This window comes from Trachemys scripta, chromosome 21 (assembly GCF_013100865.1).
Source record: "Trachemys scripta elegans isolate TJP31775 chromosome 21, CAS_Tse_1.0, whole genome shotgun sequence".
In the NCBI taxonomy this organism is placed as follows: domain Eukaryota; kingdom Metazoa; phylum Chordata; order Testudines; family Emydidae; genus Trachemys; species Trachemys scripta.
Genome location: NC_048318.1, coordinates 5,500,201 through 5,520,965, shown reverse-complemented (window position 1 = coordinate 5,520,965; position 20,765 = coordinate 5,500,201). Strand labels below are relative to the sequence as shown.

The 20,765-nt window shown below is 43.1% G+C and overlaps 1 protein-coding gene across 2 annotated transcripts in view; it reads left to right on the top strand.

Moving 5' to 3' along the window:
- Positions 1–20,765, top strand: part of ARHGAP32 (Rho GTPase activating protein 32) — a 267,273-nt gene that overhangs the window by 215,393 nt on the left and 31,115 nt on the right. For both annotated transcript variants that reach the window (XM_034754531.1, XM_034754532.1), the window contains one exon: positions 6,682–6,831. In XM_034754531.1, the coding sequence (XP_034610422.1) occupies positions 6,682–6,831 (150 nt within the window). The remainder of the gene's footprint in view (positions 1–6,681; positions 6,832–20,765) is intronic.

The following is a 20,765-nucleotide window of genomic DNA, read 5'->3' as shown; positions in this document are numbered from 1 at the left end:
ATTGTCTCCTCTCTCTCCTCTTCCCCTTCCCCCTCTGGCCGTTTTGTAAATATTTAATTAACATAAGAACGTAAGGTATCCAATGGGAGCTATAGCCCCAATATCACCACCATTTTTAATGTACCCATACCTCAGATGGGTTTAATGTACTGTTGATCTAATCATGCCTCACCAATCCATTGAGATTCTTTGAAGATGTCAACAAGCATGTGGCAAGGGTGATTCAGTGGATATAGTGTACTTGGACTTTTCCTGAAATCTTTGGCAAGCTCCCGCACCAAAGGCTCTTAAGCAAAGTAAGCAGTCATGAGATAAGAGGCAAGATCCCCCTTGTGGATCAGTAACTGGATAAAAGATAGGAAAAAAAGGGTAGGAATAAATGACCAGTTTTCAGAGTGTGGAGAGAGATAAATAGCGGAGTCTCCCAAGGATCTGTACTGGGATCAGTTCTGTTGAACATATTTATAAATGATCTGGAAAAGGGGGTACACAGTGAGGTGGCAAAGTTTGCAGACAATACAAAGTTATTCAAGACAGTTGAATCCACAGCTGACTGCGAAGAGTTACAGAGGGATCTCACAAAACTGGGTGACTGGGCAACAAAATGGCAAATTCAGTGTTGATAACTGCATGGCAATGAACACTGGAACACATTATCCCAACTATACATAGAAAACGATAGAGGTGTTAGCTGGTGCCACTCAAGAAACAGATCTTGGAGTTACTGTGGAGAGTTCTTTCATTTACTCCTTTATATAACACATGAACCAGAAATCAGATCACCCAATGAAATGAATAGGCAGCAGGTTTAAAACAAACAAAAGGAAGTACTTCTTCACACAGTGAACAGTCAACATGTGGAGCTTGTTGCCAGAGGATGTTGTGAAGGCCAAAAGTATAAGTGGGTTCAAAAAAGTATTATGTAAGTTCATGGAGACTAGGTCCATCAATGGCTAGTAGCCAGGATGGTCAGGGACGCAGTCTCATGCTCTAGGTGTCCCTGAGCCTCTGACTGCTAGAAGCTTGGACTGGACGACAGGATGGATGATTCGATAATTGCCCTGTTCTGTTCATTCCCTCTGAAGCATCTGGCACAGGCCAGTGTCAGAAGACAGGATACTGGGCTAGATGAACCATTGGTGTGGCTCAGCATGGCCATTTTTATCTTCATATTGATGTCAAATTCACAAATAGTTTTAGGTCAACTGAAACTGCGTTTTTTGTAGCATAAACTATTTGTCCTAAAAATTTTGCCCAGCTCTACTCGTAACTGACATAGCTATGCCAGCAAAACTTTTAAATGTTGGCCAGGTGTTAAGTTTCTTCTTCTCTTAGTTTTCCCATATCAAGCAGTGGATTTACTTCTGTTTCTGCTGGCCAGGAGGCAGAACTGGACCTGCCAATCAGAGGAAAGGCTTGGCCTACCCCTTCCAGGAAAGCACTGATATGCTGGCAGATGATTTCTTTAATGGTTATTAGCTCTTGAGTTGAAGTGATATGAAGTAATATCTAGAATGTTCCTTATCGCTGCTGGTCAGCTTGTGACCAGGTGTAAGCAGCTGTACAAGCTGCATATAATTTGGACAAGCGATACTAGTTTTATGCAATATGTTTATTTCTGTGGCACTCATCAGTGTGCTGTCTGAGCACCTTACATATAGTAATTTATTTCTCCTAACCTCTGTGAGAGGTACAAAAAGTATTAATATCCTCATTTTAAAATGAGGAAACTGAGGTATAGAAAGGCTAAGTTACTGACCCAAGGCCACACCGGAGGTTTGAGGGAAGGCTGGGATTATATTTGGTATAAACCCTGTGTTCTAATCACATGACTGGTTGGGTTTTTTTTTTCCATAATTTTTGTCCAGAGGAAGTCTGATTTCTCTGATCAGTGAGTCATCCTTGTATATGTAAAAAGTATCAAGTCATTTTAATCCAAGAAACATTCTTGTCTACAGTAGTGGCGATTCAAATGAGATCAGCAGAGGAAATTGTGTTTAACTGAAGGATAGAAAAGAACCATGTAAACATTATAACAGGCTGTTGATAATTGAATATCTGAGTATCTAACTTGTTCAGGTGTTGGTAGCTCCTTGGATTGCCAAACAGGTGTAACGTGGGAACATATTTATGTCTATTTAATGGGGCAGAAAACAAGCAATTATTTTAGCCTATGCTGACCGAGTGGCTTAAAAACACCTGACATTTATTTTGATAAAGAAACCCAATCTGCTTTTTTGCTTGTGGGTTAAGCCTGTAACACTTTAAATACCCAAGATGACATATTTCCTTAAACCGTGTAAATATATACGGAACATTTTAATGATTGTGGCGAAACCTGTGCTAGCAGACACCTGCCAAGTGCTGTCACCTTTCCCAGTGACCAGGGTAATCTGTAGAGATGATGCAGTTGTATATAATTTCTCAGTATTTTTAATACATTATTTGATGGTTTTGTTATTCACCCAGAACACCAGGATGGGCTACTCATTCACAATTATATACCCAGTTTGTAAAACGATTCAAATAAAAATATTTACAGTATTTTTTTACATTATTTGCCAAACTGTAGCAAAAGTTTTTAGAAGAGTTTCCTATATTTGTTACTTATAGCTAGGATTTTCAAAGGGGCCTCAGGGAGTTAGGCACCCGAGTTCTGTTGACAGTCAATGGGTGTTAGGTGCCTGTGATTCTAAGGGGTACGTCTATACTAAAGCCACTACAGCGGTACAGCTACGGCACTGCAGTTTTGCTTCTGTAGTGTAAACTGTCCCTACGCTGGCGGAATCTAGCTTTCTGAGAGTTGGTAGCTAGGTTGATGGAAAAAATTTTCCATTGACCTAGCCCTGTCTACACAGGGAACTAGGCTGACCTAGCTACAGTGCTCAGGGTGTGACATTTTTCTCAGCTCAGAGAACATCGATCTAGCTCAATCGATCAGTTTAGAGATGTAGACCAGGCCTTTGCCTACATCTCAATTACACAGCTGTGATTCAACCAGCTGCTATAAGACCAAGAAATATAGCTCTTTGGTGGCTGCAATTTGCATGTGGGACTTTCTGAAGCACTCAGCATTGTCCTATGTCCGCTCCAATTGCAGTCGCTGGGGCTAACTGCAGTGGGAGCAGAGTTAGGCCAGAACTTTTCGAACGCTCACCCTGCAGGTTTCACCATCTGTGCAGCTGAGTGAGAAATAGACGTATGGGCCCAAAAGCTTTATCACCTGCTCCCATGAGGGTTGGGACCATGTCTGTCTCTCTGCTGCACAATGCCTAGCATACTGATGGTGCTCCGTAAAATCATAGAGAAGCTCAAATACTCTGTGGTTGGTAACTGAGAAGGACTGAATACAAATCTATCCTAATCCTGGGCTTCTGTGTTAGCAGGGTATGTTAATTTATTCCTTAAATTAAAAAATAAACTGGCATGGAACCAAAATCACAGTTTAAGGCCCTCTTGGTGCTTCAGGTCGCTATTAAATCATACATTTTTAACTGTGGAAGGTGAAGCTGCTGGTTTTGTTGGAGATTTAAGAAACTGCATATTCAGATCTACTAGTGTTTTGCTGCCGTGCCTTTAAAGTCCCCCGGGAAACTAAACTTAATGCACCTTGCATGTGTATAGTGCATCTTTGAGAGTTTCTGCTTGTAGCTGGCATAACATCCAAAAGCACGTGCTTCCCAGCGCAGGTAGACAGACACGCACTAGCTCTGCTCAAGCTAGTGTGATTAAAATAGCAGTGTGGCCACGGGGGCGCAGGTGGTGGCTTGGGCTGGCCACGTGAGTATGTACCCTGGGGTCAGGCAGGTTTGTCCTTGGGTGACTAGCCCAACCTGCCCCCTATGCCGTCACAACCATGTTGCTGTTTTTATTGCACTGTTGCACCCTTTCAGCTGCAGTGTAGACAGTACCCCCAAAGTCTCCAGCTAGAGAGGGAGTGAAGCACGGTAGACCAGCATTCCTTCCCTACCCCCTTGCTGATCTTTGCATGTGAGCACCAGTGTTTCACAGAATGCAGCACCAAGGAGCCAGAGCGGTCAAGGGCTCCCTAAATTCTGCTCTTCCCCCTTTTTCCTGGTCCAAAGATCTGAGAACACAGGAAGGATCAGGGTGTGATGAGGCTGAGTGGGCATTCTCTGGAGAATAGAGTTACCTCTATCGGATCCCTTATGCCATAGGTAGAATTGTATTGATAACGTGGTATCCCTCATAACACCTGTCTTAATTAACTTTATTATTGTGTAATGCTAAGTGTGACACGGGAGCTGTATAAACTACTCTCACAGGTAACTGGGTTCATCCGTCTTAAAAAGGCTTGCAAGGTTTTATAGAGAAAGACAGGAAGGAAAACTCCCTTGCCTCCTTTACTTCTGTTGCTGCTTTGCTAGTATAGTAGACACCCAAGGCTAAAGGCAGTGTTTACTGTCTCCCAGCCAGGAAACAGCATTGCATCAGCAGCATGCCAGGCTAGTAGTGACAAAAGCTTGATGTACTTTGGGACCCGCTGTGACTTTGGTTTTTATAAATCCCGCTGTAAAAAGTTAGATCATTTGGATACAAAGCTGCAGAGTGTTGAAAGAGCTGCTCCCACACGCAGGCCCAGCTTTAAGTCTGACGAGTTTTTAAAATTAAGTTAAAGTAGCTTCAGGTTTTATTCCTGCCCCTGAGTCCCCTAACGGGTTTTTGTGGTTTTACAATCACATTTTACAACTGGTTTTTCTCCCTTGTTGGTGGGTGGAGAAACCGACATAAACGAAAGGAAAATGACTGACCAGGCGCGGAGTCTGTTATGCGATCGCTAGCAGAGGTTCTTGCACCTATGCTGAGCCTCGTTCACTATACCAATGAAACAGTGAAACTGACGTGAAATGTTGTATGCATTTGGGCCCAGATTTTGAAAGGAGTTCAGGTGTTCTGTTCAGCGTTACAATGACTGATTTAGGACAGTAAATATTGTTTTCAAAAATGATTTAGGCACTTAGGAGCCTAAATCCCGTCAACTTTCCATACGATTTGGTCTCCTAAGTACCTACATCCTTTTAGAAAATGACATTTAGGCTCCTAAATCAGCTGATGTTGCAATGCTGAGTGCAGCAGTGCCGAAATATCTTCAAAAATCTGAACCTAAGTAATTAAACTGGGAAAAAGACACAGAGAAAAATGTATTTTCCCTAATATCTTTTATATATCCTTAATCATGGGTGTAATTTTAACCAGGCCGAAAAGAATTTCAGACAGAAATGTGATTTTTTTTTTTTTTTTTTAAAGTTGATGCTTGATAATAAAAAGGCTGAATTTTGCCATTGAATGAGTCTAGCTTAGAGGAAGAGGCCTGATGCAAAGCCCTAAGCCCAACCCTTAAAAATAAAGATTTGCATTGAAAAGTAGAGGGAATACTTCAGAATTCAGTGAAATAAAGGGAAAATATGCAGCTATTTAAAGGGGTTAAAATGTAATGTCCTGTGCCAGGAGTTCTTTTGTTCTGGGATGAGAATTTTTTCAAGGCAGCTAGTTGGAAGTGACTGTAAAAGAACCCACCTGCCCAGGTGAAGCACATCCTGCCGTTCTGGGAAGTCCTGAGTCCAAAGCGGTGCAAGAAATTTCAAGCTTGAGCGCGATATCACCCAGCAGTAATGGCACTGCGAAGAAATGTACCTTTGTCATTCTGAGCAAGCAGAAACCGAGGCTCGGGTTGCCTCGCTTTGTTCAAGATGACGTTACTCTGATGAATTTTCATGGCTGTAGTAACTGTTTTAATGCCAATAAAATATAGGTTTGCCTCATTGAGTCACAGGAACGCTAGGAGGCTAATTGCTAACATTGCAGCGCAGTGCTGTAGGGACCTTTACAACTTCCTGAAGCTGTAAAAGCTCAATGACAAAGCAAGTCCTTTTATGCCTTTTGGTTTTTTTTTAATGGAACTCCTCTGTTCAAGCTAAATTGCTTTTAAATCATGTCTATAAAGGTACTTTTGTCAGGAAAGCCAGGAGGGCTCTTTTGTGCTACCTCATTGCTTTCGGAGGGAGCCGCGGGAAGGGAGGCTGTCATTGCAGAGCATTGTCTTGCTTCCTGACTCAAATGTATGCCAGATCTGCCCTCCCATTGACATGCAGGCTATTTTGTGTCCACCCTTAGAAAGGCAGTAACCCATATAAATCTCCATGGCACTGATTGCAGATTTCACTTCTTAGTGGAATTGGAGGGTCTTAATAAACTGACTTATTTTCCCAACTTGATACAGAGCTCAAGAGAAGCAGCATTATTTAGAGGAATTGAGCAGGAGGTTGAGAGTCAGCACTCTTGGGTTCTGTTCTTGTCTCTGCCACAGACTCAACTTTGTGGCCTTGGGGGGCAAATCGCTTGAACTCTGGTTCTTCAGTTTTCTTTTCCATGAAATTCACCTACCTCCCAAGGAGCTGGAAGAAATTTAGTTTACAGATAATACTTAGGGTCCAATCTTCAACTGTAACTGGAGTGCTCAAAGTCCGCCTTTTATTCCTGTACTGGCCAAAAATAAAATCAGAGCCCTTTTTTTTAACTTTAGAATTGAGTGCATATGCTTGTGTGAATAATCTGTATTGATGTTACTCTGAGCGTCATGCTCTCAGTAGGATGTATTATGTGTTGTCTTGCCTGGTTACCCGAACCTAAACGAGGGGATTGGTTTGTTTTATTGTGCAGTGTCAAAAAAACACGGCAAGCTCATCACTTTCCTACGAACATTCATGAAGTCGCGCCCAACGAAACAGAAACTGAAGCAACGCGGGATCCTGAAAGAGAGGGTGTTCGGCTGCGACCTGGGAGAGCATCTCCTCAACTCCGGCCATGATGGTAAGAGAGAAACTCCTGAGTTCCTCATTCATACTGATGCTTGGGGCTTGTTTAAAGGGTGATTTTTATCATGGTGGTTTAGTATCTTCACGGGGAGAAAATACCTGTTCAGTTCCCAAGGACTGGCAGAACAAGAACCAATGGCTGGAAGTTGAAGTCTGACAAAATCAAATTAGAAATAAGGTGCCCTTTTTTAACTGAGGATAAATAGCCATTGGGACACACTGGCAAGGGGAGCGATAGATTCTTCTACTCTTGAAGTCTTCACGTTAAGCCTTTATGGAAAATACACTTTAGTTGAACGTAAAGTATTGGGCTCAACACAGGAGTAGGGGGATGAAGATCCATGGCCTGTGTTACAGGAGGTCAGACTTGATGATGTAACAATCGGTTCTGACCTTACAGCCTCTGAATCCATGGGACCTGATTCTCTTTTCATGCCTGTGAACGTGAGGTGAACCTGGAGTCAGTGGAGTTACATTGTTATGAACGAGCTAAAACTAGGCTCCCAGTTATTGCAATGTATTTGTTCATGGCAATGTCCCTGATGTGCTAGACACTTTCCAGCAAGGACAGTCCTTGCCACAAGAAGCTCGCAGCCTACGGAGAGACAGACAAGTAAACAGAGGATGGGGAAGGGTAACCACAAACAGATTGTTTGTTTTTTATACAAGTCAGAATCCCTGTAGGCAAATGGTAGAGAGGATTAGGAAATAGACTTGGAAAGAATAAGCGGCATTACAGTGTATCTGATTTCTAATGCCTGTGGTGTTCTAATTTCCTATTCCTATCCATTATCTTTACATGATTCCAGCTCAGTCTGCAAACTGGGGTCTTTCCATCTGCCTTTCCCCCAGTCCCATAAAATACACAGTGTACAGGATCTAGTTGGATTTTACTTTTGACTTTAGAATTTTGCTTCTCTCAAGTCCATAACAAGCCCATTGCTCCTCCCCTTCCCTTGTCTCCCCAACAGCTACTAAATCAAAGTGTCAGGGAAGGGGTGTCCAGTCCAGGAAAAAGCCCCACCTACTATTTCTCTTCTTAGGATAGGTTTGTTTGATATGATCTGCTCTCTCCTCTCACAGTGACACCTCTGATCAGAGGCTGGTGAATCAGGGAGGCACCAGAACTGCTGATGACCAAGCCAGAGAGGGGGAGCTACTCAAACGGATTCTTTCACAGTTCAGCACTAGTCAGAAGTCGTTCACATACACAGTCCCTTCTGGCGATGGCTGTTTAGGAAAGCAGCAGACCAGTATGTAGCGGAGCAGCCAGAGTACCCAAAGCAGTTGAGGGCATCAGGAAGGTAGCAAGGGATACAGCATCATTTCCAGCTCTCAGTTTTTGTTTCCTTCGTATTTTTCCTCTTGCCTAACCGAATAGATTGTGAATCTGGGGAAGTGGCTGACCTCACATGTCAAAGTCCATACTGCCATGTCCTACAGCTTTTGCCTTGAGGCTGAAGGACAAGGGGGCAGTGAAGGGGGGTTTCTCTGCTGAGTTTACTCCAGTTGTACTTTAGACTCTTTGCTCGTACAGATGGCTTGAAGGGTAGAGGCTGGTGGAGGGCAAGCTATGTGTTGCCTTAAATGATTCCATTTGGGGAACAGCAGAGTTTAATCTTGTCTCTGTCAGTTTTTACTGCCAGTTTTGGTGGACAGCATCAAATTGTACTTGTGAAATCAGGACTGTGCCAAAGCTCATTGGTTTGTTAATTGGAGCCAGTGAAGGTCGTTATAACTGGGTCTGGAAAAGTCTGAGAGAGCCAGAAACTGGATGGTTTGGAAGCAGAAACTGTACTAATGTCCCATTTAAGAAATGGATCTAGGATGGCTAGTTTATGCCACCTTGTTGCTGTAGAATACTTTATTTTATCTCCAAGTGGGAGAAATCAAGGCGATCAAAAGGCATGCAGAGAGCGTGAGTCGCGACTGGGCAAAGCAGGAATTCTGTTTAATCCCCAAAGTCCCCTCTTGTTCACTTGAGTTGGGCAAGACTGAAGATGATTTATTAAGATTCATAAGAGACAAGGGGCAGATCCTCAGCTGGAGTAAATTGTAAGAGCTCCAGTGATGGCTCATCTGTGAGAATTGACACCATCTCAAGACCTGCCCCCAGGTTTTTGGAAAAAAAAAAAAAAAAAAAAACACCCATGGCACAATCCTCCATGATTATGGCTGTGCTGTGTTCGGGAGGTCTCTTCATCTATGCAGTTTCCAGTTCTTTTCAGCCTGGACTTAATAACTCTTTCACAACTCCCTGGAGCAAAGCAGATCCAATCGGGATGTTGCTAACAGGGGCACATCTCCATTTCTCACAGCAGGGTTGGGTTTTTTTCTGTGTGATTCAGCTCCCTGACCCGTATTCCAAATGAGGTAATTCTAGGGATTAGTTTTGCAGAGACATTTTTGTGTTCTGGTGAATCAAACTATGCATACGCACAGACAGCATTTTAAGTACCCCTCGTTCTGAAGCGCTAGATAGCTCGGTCTCAGAGCAAATTGCTAAGCAGAACTGGTTGAGCTGCTTAAAGGGGAATTGAGATGAGAACCTAGATGGGTAAGAGCGTGGACACAGTAATATCCTTTCATCTGTGAGATCAGACAATAGCTCAAAAATGTTTTCAGAGTAGCTGCTACCCTGCAGTACTTCATAAGTGTGTGGGTTTTAGCTGATGAGATGGCAAGGGACTTGTTTACATCCAGAAAGCATTTGATAATGTCTCAATTCACACACAAAAAAATATCATTTTCGTTACCCAAAAGTGTCTGCATGGCTTAAGCAAAAAGTTTTGGGACAAAATATCTTCAAAACAGACTACAGCACATTCACATGCTCTCCAGGAGTGCAGAATTGAGCTGCTGTTGTGTTCTGCATGTTGAGAATTGTAGAGTCCCTGCTGCTCAGCTGACGAGGCCTTGCCTTTCAAGAATTTATCTTGGGACAATCTGAGCAGTTCCAATCCCATGCCTCTGAGATGCTGCGGGCTGCCCTTTGTATAGGTGGGTCCTATTTTCTTTACAACACCCAGAAATGTGCTAAATGCTTTGTAGTACAAGGAAAAGTTAAATTGGCAATCTGCTGTCCCGATCCTGCAAACACTTGAGTTACTTTCCTCATGTAAGTAGTTCCTTTGAATCCAGTGAGACTGCTTACATGATTAAGTGTAAGTATTTGCAGTACTGGGCCTTCGTTTTTTGACATGGGATGATGAGTGAGAGTAACAGACAGACAAAGAGGAGCAAAGGGTAAGGAAGATGAAGGTTGCAATAGATTACTTGGTTTAGGGAATGGTCACATCTTGATGGTGTGTGTACTTAGTGTTTTAAGCTTTAATAAGCTTTAATATTAAACGGTAAACTTTGGTATATATTGACCATAGCCAGTGCAGATGGCTGTGTTTTTATTAATGAAAGTCTAGAATACAACTGGTATAGGGTAGTGGTGGTATAAAGCATTTATATAGCAGCATCAGTTTATAAAGGAGTTTGCAAACAGGTGAAACACATTACCTGCCACAAAGAGTTTACAATCTAAATGAGGCAAAGAAAAGGGTGGAAGTGTGGTTCAGTGGATAGGGCACTGGACTGGACTGGGGGTCAGAAGACCTGGGTTCTATTCCCAGGTCTGCTATAACCTTTGGCAAGTCTTTTCATTTCTCCGCCTCAGTTTCCTCTATCCCTAATTATATTTACCTTCTTTGGTAAATTAGTTTGAGATCTAGAACGAAGTAGTGCTGTGTAAGAAGAGTTAAACATCTTATTATTAGACAAGTCGTAGGACAACAGACCAGCTGTGGAATGACCAGAGTTATCTACTCACAAACTTGTGGTCCCATGTGCACAGGAAGAATGTACACTTCCATGTACACTGGAAGAATACCTGTCTGTCCACCATCTCTACATTTGAGACCAGCAACGATGCTTTAGCAGATATCCCTAGATTTAGGGCACAGAGTTCTCAAAAGAGAGCTCTTGAGTCTGCCAGTTTTTCTTGTTGGCATGACAGAACCTGTGTCTGTCACCCTTCAGGGCATAATCCATCTATTTACTCTGACTTCTTTTTAAGGGAGGTGTCTGTGTAGTGAGCGTCTGTTGCAGTTGGGTGGGGTCAGTAGTTGGTTGTTGTTGACTTTATCCATTTCGTATATGGCTGCAATGTGTTGTTCTTGTATAATTGGGTTTGGGCCAGCAGGTTACATTGCACACTATTTGGGCAAATTGCAGGGGGAGGGAGAGAAATAAAAATATAATGTTTGTAATAGAGGCAACAGAGGAATATTTTAATATTGAAATAATCTGTCCCCCGTGAATGACAAATGAGTGCTAGTAATTGTATGGGAGACAGGGTCCTGTTTGTTTATCTGTTTTTTGTTAGCACTAGACGGGTCAACGAGTATTAGGACTCCTTTATGATAGGTGCTGTACATACACTTAGTGAGAGACAGCCCCTGCCCCAAAGTGCTTGTCTAACTAAATAGGCAAGAGAGACAAAAGGTGGGAAATGAACATAATTTGTTGGGGAAGAATCAACACGTTTTTGTAAAGGGAAATCATACCTCACCAATCTACAACAATTCTTTGAGGGGGTCAACAAGCATGTGGACAAGGGGGATCCAGTGGATATAGTGTATTTAGATTTTCAGAAAGCCTTTGGCAAGGTCCCTCACCAAAGGCTCTTAAGCAAAGTAATCTGTCATGGGATAAGAGGGAAGGTCCTCTCGTGGACTGGTGACTGGTTAAAAGATAGGAAACAAAGGGTAGGAATAAATGGTCAGTTTTCAGAATGGAGAGAGGTAAATAGTGGTGTCCCCCATGGGTCTGTACTGGGTCCAGTCCTATTCAACATATTCATAAATGATCTGGGAAAAGGGGTAAACAGGGAGGTGGCAAAATTTGCAGATGATACAAAACTACTCAAGAGAGTTAAGTCCCAGGCAGACTGTGAAGAGGTACAGCGTGATCTCACAAAACTAGGTGATAGGGCAACAAAATGGCAGATAAAATTCAGTGTTGATAAATGCAAAGTAAATGCACATTGGAAAACATAATCCCAGCTATACATATAAGATGATGGGGTCTAACCTAGTTGTTACCACTCAAGAAAGAGATCTTGGAGTCATTGTGGATAGTTTTCTGAAAACATCCACTCAATGTGCAGCAGTAGTCATTAAGAAAGGGATAGTGATTTGAGCATTGGCCTGCTAAACCCAGGGTTGTGAGTTCAATCCTTGAGAGGGCCACTTAGGGATCTGAGGCAAAATCACTACTTGGTCCTGCTAGTGAAGGCAGAGGGCTGGACTCGATGACCTTTCAAGGTCCCTTCCAGTTCTAGGAGATAGGATATCTCCATTAATTAAAAATTAATTAATTAAATTAATTAAATTAAAGACAGAAAATATCATATTGGCTCTATATAAATCCATGGTATGCCCACATCTTGAATACTGCATGCAGATGTGGTCTCCCCATCTCAAAAAAGATATATTGGAATTGGAAAAGGTTCAGAAAAGGGCAACAAAAATTATTAGGGGTATGGAACAGATTCTGTATGAGGAGAGATTAATAAGATTGGGACTTTTCAGTTTGGAAAAGATATGACTAATGGTGGATATGACAGAGGTCTATAAAAGCAATGACTGATGTGGAGAAAGTAAATAAGGAAGTGTTATTTACTCCTTCTCATAACACAAGAACTAGGGGTCACCAAATGAAATTAATAGGCAGCAGGTTTAAAAGAAACAAAAGGAAGTATTTCTACACACTACGCACAAGTCAACCTGTGGAACTCTTTGCCAGAGGATGTTGTGAAGGCCAAGACTAAAACAGTGTTCAAAAAAGAACTAGATACATTCATAGAGGATAAGTCCATCAATGGTTATTAGCCAGGATGGGCAGGGATGGTGTCCCTAGCCTCTGTTTGCCAGAAGCGGGGAATGGGCGACAGGGGATGGATCACTTGATGATTACCTGTTCTGTTCATTCCCTCTGAGGCTACGTTTACACTACGGAGGGGGGGGATCGATTTCAGATACGCAAATTCAGCTACGGGAATAGCGTAGCTGAATTCGACGTATCTGATCCGACTTACCCCGCTGTGAGGACGGCGGCAAATCGACCGCCGCGGCTCCCCCGGCAGCAGTGCTTACTCCTACCTGGGCTGGTGGAGTACGCGCGTCGATTCGGGGATCGATTATTGCATCCCGACACGATAAATCGATCCCCGAGAGATCGCTTTCTACCCGCTGATCCGGGTGGGTAGTGAAGACAAGCCCTGAGGCACCTGGCATTGGCCACTGTCAGAAGACAGGATACTGGGCTAGATGGACCTTTGGTCTGACACAGTATGGCTGTTCTTATGGGAGACAGAAGGTATCATTATACCCATTTTGCGGATGTGGAGCTGAGGCATGGAGGGATTAAGGGTAACATTTTCAAAAACACCTAAATCCCATTTTCAAAAGACACACTTGGGAGCCCAAGGAAATCTCTTTGAAAGTCAGTGGGACTTAGGCTCCTAAATGATCTGCCCGAGGTGACACAGGAAGTCTGGGCAGATTCTAGAATTGAACCCACATCTCCTAAATCCAGTGTTTTAGCCCTAAGGTCATCCTTCCCATCACTGCTAAGAATCCAGGACAAACATTTTCTAAATAAAGGTTTTTTACCCTTTCAAATGCAGAGCAAGGTCTTATTTGGGTGGTGGTGGTGATGTAATGTGTACCATTTATTGAGCGCTTCATATGCTAAACGTGCGTTACAAACATTAACTAATAAGTCCTCACAACATCCCAGGTAGCATTACTCCCATTTACCAATACGGAAACGGAGTCAGGGAGATTAAGTAACTTGTCCCATGCTATAGAGTAAGCAAGTGGAAGAGTCAAGAATCCAAGCCTTCCAACTCCCATTGCTGTGCTCTAAACTCTAGCCCATGCTGTTGATTTGTGGGTACATACTTGAGTATGTCTCAGTGAAACAACTGCAGCTAATATCTGTTAGTGGTTTCCACTTGTGATACTAGATTATGACGATACACACATTTCATACAGATACAAAGGCTGTCTCCTCTCTCTGTCCTTTCTCGCTGTCTTTAACTTCAGCTGTCAACTTTATCGATTTGGGGGCTGTTGCGTTCAAGGTTTCTGTTTCAGATTTATCTCTACAAATAATGAATGTGTTGAGGTATATTGGTTTTTATTGTGCGGATCAATTCAATTATGGTCACTTCCATGCTAATGGGATGTGTGCCTCCATTTAATTCTAGTGTGCGACGACTTTAGCTTTTAAATACCTTTCCCCCACCGATGAAGTCATTTGGAAGCAGCCCAAGCTTGTTAGGGAGTAGTTCTTTCTTCATCAGCCAGGAGAGAGACCCAATTTGTTCTGCTCTGCTGACATCTGCCATGCTGCAGAATTTTATGGAGTGGCAACCCACAGCACTCTGAGCATAGTATAGTCCTTGATAAGGGAAGCATCTTCGTTCTTCCCATTATGGCATAGATAGGGATGGAAGCGAAGTGTGTCTTTCCGAAAGCACATCCACCAAGCTCCTCTCCAGATGTGAAAAATCCTATTTACAAGGGATACGTGTGTTCAGGAGGGAGTTGGGTATGCCGTGCATTGCAGTGCCTATGCAGCATACTTATTTGCTCTTAAGGAGAATTAGAGTCTGTCTACACAGCCGACGTTAAAGTTCTATAATAAAACCACCTCTGCGAGGGGAATAGCTACCAGCGCTGGGAGCCATGCCACTTTACAGCACTGTCTACACTGCCACTTTACAGCTCTGAAACATCGCTCAGGGGGTGTTTTTTCACATCCCTGAGGGAAGAAAGTTTCAGCGCTGTAAGTGGCAGTGTAGACAAGGCCTTAGAAATGAAACTTCCTGTGTGAATCCTAAAATTAATTGTAAATGTGGAGACTGCACACTCTGTGCCACAGTTTTCCCATCTGTAGAATGGGGATAATGATCCTGACCTCATTCATAAAGGGCTTTGAAAACTCAAGATGAAAAGTGCTCTTAAAAGAGCTAGATATTTTTATTTATTTTATTATTAAATATGGATGCAAGGTTGTTATGAACAGGTTGTGTGTGTCTAAATGGGCAGAACACTTTTGGAATGCGGCAGTGATGTGTTATTAACAATAATAAATATTCTTCTTGGAGCAGTGTCCCTGTGGGTGCTCCATTTCAGGGGCGCATGCCCCTGCACCTTTGATCAGAGATTTTTGGTAGCAGTGCCCATTCAGTCCATGCAGGCACCCTACACATTCTCGTGTCCCAGACTGAGGCTAGATAGGGCTACATGAGAGACCGTCCGTAGTTGCTTCTCAACCGCCTTCAGCCAGAGACTGAGTTTAGTGTATGCCAGTTTTTCTCGTTAGAGTTAGAATATAGTATATAGAGTTAGTTCTTTGGTTAGTTTATAAGATTCCTATTACTTTATAGTTGTTGGAACTGTTGATCCTGTTTTCTTCTTTCTTAAAAAATAAATAAATTGTTTTTCCTCTTATCGTGGGGGTCAAAACCATTTTTTTCTTGTCTCTGGGATGCTGAGCTCCCTGGGTTTAACAGGTGCTTCTCCTGTTGAGCAACAGGAATAGGAATTCTCAGTGTGTTCATTGCTTGGGAGACTTGCATATGCCAAGCAAGTGCAAGATTTGCACTTCTTTTAAGAGAAGATCCTGAAAAAGAGGGAAATTAAATATAGATTATTAATGAAGGAGCAAGCCTTAAAACTGACTTTGGATCCAGATGCAGAGAACCCTCTTGAACAAGGACACACTACTTTTGTTAGTTCCCTGTCTGCATCAAGATCATGGCCACTGAGAGCTTCAGATGAAGGCAGTGTCGAGACCCTGGTCTCTGACACTCTCCATGAATGAGGTACCTATAACCGCGCCTTCGGTACCAAGGGCTTCCCACTCAAAGACCAAGGAGGGGATCAGAATAGAGAGTTCCTCCTCAAAGAAGATTCAGTCACTGGAGACCTCAAGCCCAAGAAGGGTGTTATTGAGGCTTCAGGTACTGTGAAGCACTCTAAGACTTCACCTAAGTCCCATGCCTCAGCAATAAAGGGCACAGTACTGAAGACTACTATTATGACTACCATCAGCATACACTTTAGCAAGAGAGCAGCCACACTGGAATCTATGGTACCCTTAATACCGTCATCAGCACCCCGGACAGCATCATCGGGAACAACCACATTGCCTGTACCAAGGTCTGTTGTATTCCTGGTACCACAGGAGTTCTGGTACCCTAAAGACCTCATGGTCCCGAATGAGCCTGAGTCTCCCCCCTTTGCAACCTCCAGACACATCTCGGAACAGAGATCTGCAGGGTTACTGAATGCACGTATTGTAGTGAGGTTCATTACTTCCCGAGCCTCTTCAGGGAAGAAGGATGGTCACCTCCTGTACAATATGTGAAGGAGCATTCGGACTGAGACTCAGAACTGTCAGTTCAAGGTTCTCCAGTTTACTTGAGGAGACGTTATTCCCCTTTGCAGATGCAAGGAAGGCAGGATACAAGACCCCTTCTTGTTAATACCTGGGAGAACCAACAATGTCTACCCATCTCCCCCCCCCCCCCCCCATGCCTTAGAGTCTTCCTCATTGGTCTTCAGTAGCCCCATGGGCAATGTACTGCCAGCAATTTTGAGGGCCCCAATTCAGTTTCATAAGGAACTTGGAAGACCTCTTCTTCGGTACCTTCGATCTCTCCCCTGCCGAATCAGTAGAGGAGACCTTTAAGGAGCAAGAGGTGAGGGCCAACAAGAAGGTGAAACCCCCGCCCCTCCCCTTACAAATATTGCTTCTTCATAGCCTGATAAGGCAGTATTGCCATCATTAGGTGATGACCTTTGGCAGTTCCAGACTCTGGAGAAGTAGGTCGTGGACATGCTTCAGATTCCTCTGAAGGAAGTCCGGGCTTCCCATCGTGGACATATTGCATGCTTCTGCTTCAGCACAGTTGGCACTGCCAATTAATGATGCGCTTGTTGAGCCAGCCAAGACCATGTGGCAAACTCCAGCAGCGGGACCCCCTACATGCCAGTGTTCCAATAAAAAAAATACTATGTACCAGACAGAGATTGAGTTTTTGTTTCCATACCTGGCACCAAATTCTCTGGTTGTGGATGCAGGTAATAAAAGGCAGAGATGGCATATTCGTAAAGCTACCCCATATAACAAGGACCAGAAGTAACTGGACCTTTTTGGTTACTCTTCAGCAACAGTTACAGTTCAGGATTACGAATCATCGGGCACTGATGTCAAAATGTGACTACCTGAATTATGAGAAGTTTAATAATGCTTTTATTGGCCATTTACCACAGGAACATCGAGATCAGTTTAGTGTCATAATACAGGAGGTCAGCTCTTGACGAAGGCATCTTTGCAGGCTTCACTTGATGTGGCTGACCCTGCAGCCAGGTCTATTTCTGCCACAATGGCAATGAGATGAGCTTCCTGGCTTCAGCTGTCTAGTTTCCCCCAGGAAGTTCAATCAACCATTGAGGCCTTACCATTTAATGGCCACAAGCTCTGTGCAGGCGACTCACTTCATGCCTTAAAGGACTTTTGGGCTACACTTAGATCCTTGGGGATATATATATGCCTACAAATAAAAGGAAATTCAGCAGTTCTTCATCTTCACAAAGATTCCGTCCTACTCAATTTTCTATCTTCTGTAGACCATCTGAACTGCCAGCTAAGTGGTTGGGATTTTTAGAAAAAGACGACGACTACCTTGACTGCTTTATCCCAGCCGCCAGTGTCTTCCAAGCACCAGTTTTGATGGTATGGTCAAGAGTCTCAGCCACCCAGTAGTCAGGGTGAGTTTCTGAATTCGATGACGGTCAAGGCTTATCTCCCTTCTGACGGGTTTCTCGCTCTAAAGAACATTTCCCAAAGAATGCTGCTCAGTCCTCAAGTCCCAGAAAGGCCATGTCTGCACCGAAGATGACAACTTGCATTTTTGTAACACAGAAGGTCAGGTTATCGAAGTCTCCAGGTATGGCCAAGGATAATTTATGTGCCCAACAAACAGGTTTCTGTACTCAGCTGGGTCCTACTGTCAGTCACTCATTTAGTGAAAGGACTTCCTGGGTTTGTGCAGGAATCCTGTTCATCCAGAATACCCCTATAAGTCATGATAACAGTGGACACTTCTCTCTTGGGATGGAGAGCACATTTGGGCCCTCATGCAGCCCAAGGCAAATGGTCACAACAAGAACAATGCTTGCACATCAATCTGCTAGAACTGAGGGCAGTCATAAATGCTGGCCACCACTTTCTTCCCCTAATCAAAAACAAGTAAATCAAGTTCATGAGGGACAACATAGCTTGTACGTATTATATCAGTCATCAGGGAGGAGTGTGTTCCCCCTTGCACTGCACTGCAAAAATAAAGCTTTGGAATTGGTGCATATCCAACCAGATAATCATTTTGGGTTCTTACCTCCCAGGTAAGTTCTTAACCTCCCCTACGAGTGGCTGCACGTTTTACTAGATCACAGTCTACGTCTGAAGTCCAGTCAAGGACATTCCAGTTGCAGAAATCTGCAGAGCTGCAACATGAACCTTGGTACATGGTACATACGTTTTCTAGCCATTACACTTTGGTTCACGCTGCTAAATCAGATGCTGCAATAGGCAACACAGCCCTCTCTTCAGTGCTGGACTCTGTTCTGAACCGCCCACCTTGTTAAGGGGATACTGCTAGGGAGTCACTGGAAGTGGAGCACCAACAGGGACATGACTCGAAGAAGAAGGCGGAGCGGTTTCTCACCTTGTGCAGTAACTGGAGTTCTTCAAGATGGTGCCACACTACCCACCTTTCTTCCCCACTGCTTCAGAGTTTCTCTGTGGGACTTTGCGGCAGAGAAGGAACTGAGGATGGTTTGCTCACCCAGCCCTATATAGCTTCAGTGCGGGGCAGGAGGATGAGTAGGGCATGGGCTGAACGGACGCAGCTACCAAAAATCTGCAATCAATGGTGTAAGGTGCATGCGCACCTGAAGTGGAGCACACACATCAAAGAACTCCAGTCACTGCACAAGGTGAGTAACCTCTCCTCGACCTTACTGCTGAAACAGGGACAATATATATTGATGCAGTTGATTTTTTTTTTTTTTTTGTCTTCCTTCTATTTGAAACCGTTTTTGAGAGGGAAATGTATAGGGTTTAAAAATTGAGACTGCAGTTTTCAAAATCACGTAGGGGGATTTAATTTTAGCAGGAACTGGATATCCAAATCCCCTATATGGTCTTGAAAGTTTCAGCCTGAACCTCTGTAGGAGACAGGGTCCTTAGCCTGCCATGTTCTAAGCCTTCTCAACTCCACTCACTTCCAAGGGAAGGCTTTTAAACCAAGACAATCCTGCCTCCTTGGAGTTTCTGATGACATCACCGCCTGTTCTAGTGCCGTTGGTGGTTTATCATCACCAGGGATCCCAGCTTCCTTATGATTCGCCAGATCCCCATTGTTTATATAATATTTTCAGTGATAAATTGTTGCAGGCTTCCAAACGGGAAGAATACGGTTAGTAAAAGGGGAGGGATAGCTCAGTGGTTTGAGCATTGGCCTGCTAAACCCAGGGTTGAGAGTTCAATCCTTGATAGGGCCACTTAGGGATCTAGGGCAAAATCAGTACTTGGTCCTGCAGGTGAAGGCAGGGGGCTGGACTCGATGACCTTTCAAGGTTCCTTCCAGTTCTAGGAGATAGGACAGCTCCATTAATTATTATAATTATTTTAAAACAGGTTAGAACAAGAAAGGATCATCTGAGGCAACATTTCAGCGGGGATGCTCTGTGTGGGCAGAGTAAAACCAGCTCCATTCTCATTTTTCCTTTAGCTCAGACCTTGCAACCTATATGTCATCTCTTCGGTTCTTCACGTTCATTTCATTAGTCCCTTGATTTTGTTGTTAATTTTTAATTACAATAGATGTCTGGCTGGCTGCCCTTGAATCTTGGCCAACTTGAGGATAACCACAATTCGGGGCCTTGCTTTTAGGGGTTAGAATAATCTAATCCTACTGTAAGTCTGGTTTAGTCCTGCCTTGAGGTCCTAACACTTACGACCTGCATTGGCCCTGTTTACGCTGCCTCTTCTTGCTTTTATTGGAGAATAAGAAAACAATGCGGAAAACTGCAAATAAGCAATAAGTCAAAAATCAATTAAAAAAATAGAAAGCTATGTAAAACCACAAATGTGTCTTGCTTCTGTTTTCTTTCTCTTTTTAAAAATTGCATAAATATGTTAAAAATGTGAACAGTCTGTGAAATTCACTTGCCCAGTGTATCTTTGAAATGTTACAGAGGCCCAAGTGTAATCTTTACTCACAAACTGACCTTTATGGCTAATTGTTTTCAGTCTAGAGATTTTTCTATGAAACTGCCATTTTAAAGATGAATGCATTTAGACTGCAAGGTCTTCGCTACAGAAACTGTCTTTGTTATGCTTGCAGAGCATCCAGCACATTGGGTGCTACTGTAATACAAATAGTAAATAACACTAATCATGTGAAAGTGTAAAAATCCTGGAGTTTAGTTCCAAAACACTTCAGGTTTGAATCTTAGCAACCAACATCAATGGATTTGTTTAAGCAGCAATTTTTTTTTATTTATTTATTTATTTATTTTTTAAACACAAAGAAAAGTTTTTCCCTGGATGCTTTCAAGTGGCTTTTCTGAGACTGAGAAGTCATTAACCAGGACACAAGGCGACTGACACATTTATTCTCTGTGACTTGCACCATGCATTTATCAGACCAGACTTATTCCATCTGTCTCTTATGACCCTTAATACTCATTTCCTGTCAGTATTATCTGGCACACTACAGAAATGTTGTCTTCTTATACAGTTTTGTGTAAATCTGTTTGAAATGGTATTTATCACAATTCCACATACACTTTGTAA